Raw genomic sequence first — 5,250 nt, 5'->3', positions numbered from 1 at the left:
GTGATGCTGGTACCGACGGCTTGAAGGGCCGCGACTGCACCGATGGCCCTGCCGGTACTCCCGGACGCAAGGGCGCCAAGGGCCGCATGGGTGTTGACGGCGACGGCGGTGACAAGGGCTACAAGGGCCGCGATGCGAACAACGGTGTCAAGGGTCGCGATGGTCAGCCCGGTGAGGATGGTCTCCCCGGCTTTGTCGGTCCTGCCGGTAACAAGGGTATCACTGGTCGCCCTGGCCGTGATGGTGACATCATGCCCGACGGTGATAAGGGTCTGCCTGGTCCTTCTGGTGAGCGTGGTCTCCCCGGTGACAAGGGTGACGACGGTGCCCGTGGTCTGCCCGGTTTCGACGGTCCCAAGGGTATCAAGGGTCGCGTCGGTATTCCCGGCCGTGACGGTACTCCCGGTCGTGACGGTGCCAAGGGTCAGCCCGGTGCCATGGGCCAGCCTGGTCGCGATGCTGAAGACGGTGCCAAGGGTCAGCCCGGTTCCAACGCCGAGGACGGTCTGCCCGGCCCTGCCGGTGATGCTGGTCGCGTTGGCCCCAAGGGTCGCAAGGGTATGGATGGTCTCGATGGACAGCCCGGTGCTCCCGGTGCCAAGGGTGTTTCCGGCCGTCCCGGTGAGAACGGTCTGCCCGGTGGCCCCGGACCTCGCGGTCCTGCCGGTGATGAAGGCTACAAGGGTCAGCAGGGTGACATGGGCCCTGGCGGTGCCGCCGGCGGCGATGGTGCCCTCGGCCAGCAGGGTGATGTCGGTGACCAAGGTGATCGCGGAGACAAGGGTGACCAAGGCGAGAAGGGCCAAGACGGTGCTGACGGTATCGACGGCCCCAAGGGTCGCAACGGCCGTGACGGTGCCGACGGTTTCGACGGTACCGACGGTATCAAGGGTCAGGCCGGTTCTCCTGGTGACTCAGTTCCCGGACGCCGCGGTGACATTGGTTACAAGGGTCAGCCCGGTTTCCGCGGCTCGTATGGTGTCAAGGGTAGCGTCGGTCTGCCCGGTCGCTCCGAGCCCGTGCGTGCCTTTGAGACGGATGCCGAGTGGCGCAGCTTCAAGGCCGCCTGGGAGGCTGCCGTTGCCGACTACGACTCGTTTGATGGCTCCTGCGACGATGTCATGGACGACTTTGAGATGACCAAGGAGGACGCCAAGGCCGTGTATGATGACGCCGAGGAGTTCTTTGAGCACATCCGCAACGGTGCCGTTGATGTCGAGGATGTTGTTCGCAGCGCCATTGCCAAGTTCGAGTCGGACTACGAAGAGGACGCTCGCGATGCTTTCCAGACCGTTCAGGTGCGTCCCGTCCTTCCCCGTTCTATTCGCTGCCGTAGTCACTGATTGATTGGGTTTGATGTCGTCAGCTCACCAAATCTTGCTTGCTTGCTTGCTTTTGCCCGATAGGAATGGATCACCTCTCTGCGCAACTACGTGCGCTACTACCAGGAGCGCACGGCATAAGCCGCTTGCCCTCTACTCTACTCTTTTCACCAACATGGGGTGGAGTGCGGTGCTGCGAGCACTCGTTTCATTTGGCGTGGCCTGATGGTGCCGTTGCACTTGCGCGGCGACCGTTATGGACCGGCGAATGATAGGACGGAAAGAAAGCGTTGTGCGTCGACGGCGCCATTGTTTCTTGTGTTGAGTGTGTGACAGAGAAAAAAGACATTGGAAGACCTTTCTTCTCCTCCCTGGGAGAGACTCGCCGCCGCGATCCGCTCAGTCGAGTCGAGATTCGGCTTGGCGTTCTCCCAGTGGTGCATGCGGCTTCGCACCCATTTTATTCGTTTGGCGGTTTTCTTTCCTCTCTCTTTTTTTTGATGTGTTTTTTTTTTTCCAGCGAAGAAGAAAAGAAGCGTGTGGACGAGATACGCTTTTGTTCCGATGCATTTCAGTGTTTCTGTACGGGCGCGCCACGTCTCGTGTGCTCTCTTCCCACGTGTGTGCGTGCTTCGCCTTGCCATCTTTTGATCAATTGACGATGTTTTCTCATTGTTCTGAATCGACCCCGTCTTGGCTTTGGGAACAACGAGAAACAAAACTATCCGCGAGGTTGCGTTCCTTTTCATGGTTTGGGAACCTCTGCTGAAGCAGCCGAGCCACCCTGGGCCACAGCGCGCCCGGACAGATTGCCGGTGAAGCTGCTTGATGCTTTATCCTTCCTCTTTTCGTGCTCTTTAGAGTTCACAGAGAGTGAGAGAATAAAAAAAAAAAAAAAAAAAACTTGAAAAGGAATCGATTTTCGGGTTTTGGGTGCAGCAAAGCAGCGCCAGGTGGCCGAGTTTAGCTGACGCGGCGAAGGTGTACTGTGGTCGGATAACGAGCCTTGAGCTGCGCCCACTGCACGACCACGGCGTCTGCGAGACATGCATTTTTTGGGAGCCATGAGCAACATCATCGGGTTGGTTCAGGGGCAACATGGCATACGGCAGAAGAGCATACCAGCCCAGGGCAGTAGGAGTTTGGCCGTGAGGGAGAGCGTCACGACGCGGCATATGCTTTCGACGTAGATGACGCGCGTGTCAAGCAGGCCAAGAAACTGCCATCATGCGAGACGACATGAGCCGTGGTCAGTGGCAGGTCATCGCAGCATGCTCTATGTGCAGATGGCAAGGGCTGGGTGTTGATCGCAAGGGGGCGAAGCGTTGTGCACGTACTCGAAAGCCCAGCACGGCAAGGCAGAGGGGAATACAGGTACCGGGCCCATTAATAAAGAGCTTGATCACGCACGCGAGAATGCAGAAAGCAAAGGGTGAGTGTCGACATGGCCCGACTAGAGGAGTTTTGTGGCAACCGGGACGTGATCTGGGGGCAGGGAGCGCTTGAACCTTACAAGTTGGGGTCGGGTTTTCCAGACGAGAAGGATGGCAAAGAGCAGGGCGTAGAGCGTGGAGGCAATGCTGGTCACATAGGACTGACCAACTTCGCGAGCCCGGGGGGTGAGCAGGACGCGCTGATGCTCTTGACTTTTCTATGATGGTGGGCCAGGGAGTGTGGGAAGGCAGGGCATGAGCTGCTTCGCATGCGATCCGTGGGAAAAGGCTTGGGATCAAGGCCTACCGGATCGTGTTTGAGGAGGCGCCCAAGACTCATGGCATCAGTGGCGGCAATGACGTAGTGGATGGGCTCGAGGGCGTGAGAGGGAAAGCCTTGCAGGAGGCGGATCATTTCTGTGGTGTGGCCACCTAGAATCAGGGCCAGAACGTCGGAAGGGTAAGCATGGGCGGTCAAAGAAGGTGGCATCAGGCCAAATGCAGAGGAGAAAGACTCAAGGGGCGGTGCTCGGGCAAGACTTTGCGAGGGAGGTTGCGGTGCGCGTGCCTGATCCGAGGACGGTGAGGGTGCGGATGGGCGCATCCGACTGTTTTTGCGCATCAATGGCTGCCGACTCGAGTTCATGGGCCGCAAACCGTCTGCGTGTGACATAATACAAACGGCCCACCACCAGCACCAACAGAAGGAGCAGGGAAAGGGCAAGAGCGGGAAGAGAAGGCAACGGGAGTCCGCCGCCGGCGCCGGCGCCGTCGCCGACAGCGGGCGTACCCGCCATGACCCAGGGGTTGGTAGTAAAATACTAAACTATGTGGTATGAAAAAGTATTTTATGATAGGGGTTATAAGGTGTTTAACCTTGCTCTCAACTTGGCTATTAGCATCTAGAATACATCTGTTTGGATTTAAACCAAGTAAAATACATAATATTGCCATGTTACCAAACGTAGTTTAGAGCACGAGCGGTCAACTTTTTTTTTTTTTTCCGGAACGGACTTGCACTTGGTAGCACAGGCGAAGTAACAAGGGGGTAGAGGTAGATGTTGTGGTGAAGTCGTGGGTCAGAGATATGGTATCAGTCAAAGTTTTTCATTGTTACATCAAAGGAATAGATCAAGCTGATTCAGAGAGTAGGGTCTTCTGGTGACCAGACGGCAGAGACGCACGCTGTTGTTCAGCTTGGTGATATCGTTCCGGCACGTCTGATGTGCGCGCTGACGAGCTCGCTCATCGGTGCGTTGGGTCGGTGCTCGTGGCGTCGGTGCTCGTGGCGTGTGAGGAAGCCCAGCAGGGATCGGGATCTGGCAGCTGTTTTAGGCATTTTGTCGCTGATGCATAGGCGTCAAGATACTCGGGCGCAGGGGAGGTGCAGCCAAAAGGATTTCCATATGAAGCGTGATCAGTGCCAATTCGTCGCGAGCAAGGTCGTGCTCATGCAAAAGGGCGATGCAGAGGCCGATCCGCTTGGAGCAACATTGAGGGGCAATGATGCATGTGACGCAGCGTGGGATGCAGAGAGTCGGCGGTAAAGGCCACGTCGGCGGCAGAGCAGCCCGACCAACGCTTTCCGTCCGAGTTTGTGGCTTCTATGGAAACTCGTCGTCGAGGTCAGCATCTCATGTTGTACCAAAGACGAACGGGGTAACTGCGACAGTACATGCGCAGACAACGCAGAGCATGAAAAGCTAGCCCACGGCTACACTGGCAGGCAGGACGCCACCGACACCACGTCCCACCACGCCGGCGGAGCTGCCCGTCGCCGGGGGAGCTGCCATAGCAAGCCCGTCACGGTCGCACCGTCTGCAAGAGTATTTGTAGTTACTTTATGACTTAATGCAGATTTACTAATGGATATAAGCTTAGCTTATGTAGTAACATATCGACTACTTGTCGTAGCGGACTTTCATTTGATACTACACAGTAGTTGTTGACGTAATTTTATACAGTAGTAGTAAGGTATTTGTAGATGTCATAAGGGATGTAATAGAAGTTATTGCAGCTGTCCATGTAGTTGTTGTAGCTTTGTTTCGCTTCATTTTTTTGTACAGTAAGTGAGAGAGCGTGCGCGCGCTCGGAAACGGCAGCGCCGCCCCCACCCCCTCTCTTGATATGGGCACGAATGCGGGTACAAATGGCTCCGTATGCGATACAAACCGGCTGGATACTGGCTGGTACAACCTCCTCTGGTGCCTGGTACTTGTGCTTGAAGCCTTTGGGGCACCGCTTGTTGTTGTTGTTGTTGTTGTTTCTTGGACACTTGAGGCCCAAATGGCAGTCGACGTGACCATGAGCGGACGAAGACCCAAGACTCGGTGCCAATGCGCCCCGCGCTTGGCCTCGGCGTCTACCTCTATCTTCGTCTCCATGTCGACATGTTGTCCTGTGCCTGTTTATCCCTCTCTCCGCTCTCTCTCTCTCTCTCTCTCTCTCTCTCTCTCTCTCTCTCTCTCTCTCTCTCTCTCTCTGTCTCTTTTTTT

General features: G+C 56.4%; 3 protein-coding genes across 3 annotated transcripts in view; 2 read left to right on the top strand and 1 right to left on the bottom strand.

The window, feature by feature from the left end:
- MONBRDRAFT_28937 (uncharacterized protein) overlaps positions 1-1,463 on the top strand; it is a gene marked incomplete at both ends in the record, with an annotated part of 3,719 nt that extends 2,256 nt beyond the window's left edge. Inside the window, 2 exons of the mRNA XM_001749408.1 lie at positions 72-1,298; positions 1,407-1,463. Of these exons, the coding sequence (XP_001749460.1) occupies positions 72-1,298; positions 1,407-1,463 (1,284 nt within the window). The remainder of the gene's footprint in view (positions 1-71; positions 1,299-1,406) is intronic.
- Positions 1,464-2,067: 604 nt separating this feature from the next.
- MONBRDRAFT_28936 (uncharacterized protein) lies at positions 2,068-3,245 on the bottom strand (the record flags this gene model as incomplete). The annotated part of the gene is made up of 5 exons (XM_001749355.1): positions 2,068-2,177; positions 2,445-2,541; positions 2,660-2,719; positions 2,836-2,973; positions 3,063-3,245. 5 exons carry the CDS (start codon positions 3,243-3,245, stop codon positions 2,068-2,070), a joined length of 588 nt encoding a protein of 195 aa, XP_001749407.1.
- A 1,796-nt stretch (positions 3,246-5,041) lies between these two features.
- MONBRDRAFT_28935 (uncharacterized protein) overlaps positions 5,042-5,250 on the top strand; it is a gene marked incomplete at both ends in the record, with an annotated part of 4,801 nt that continues 4,592 nt past the window's right edge. Inside the window, one exon of the mRNA XM_001749407.1 lies at positions 5,042-5,238. Coding sequence (XP_001749459.1) covers positions 5,042-5,238 — 197 coding nt within the window. The remainder of the gene's footprint in view (positions 5,239-5,250) is intronic.

Source organism: Monosiga brevicollis, genomic scaffold, assembly GCF_000002865.3.
Source record: "Monosiga brevicollis MX1 MONBRscaffold_30 genomic scaffold, whole genome shotgun sequence".
In the NCBI taxonomy this organism is placed as follows: domain Eukaryota; class Choanoflagellata; order Craspedida; family Salpingoecidae; genus Monosiga; species Monosiga brevicollis.
This window is presented reverse-complemented; position numbering and strand designations above follow the sequence as displayed.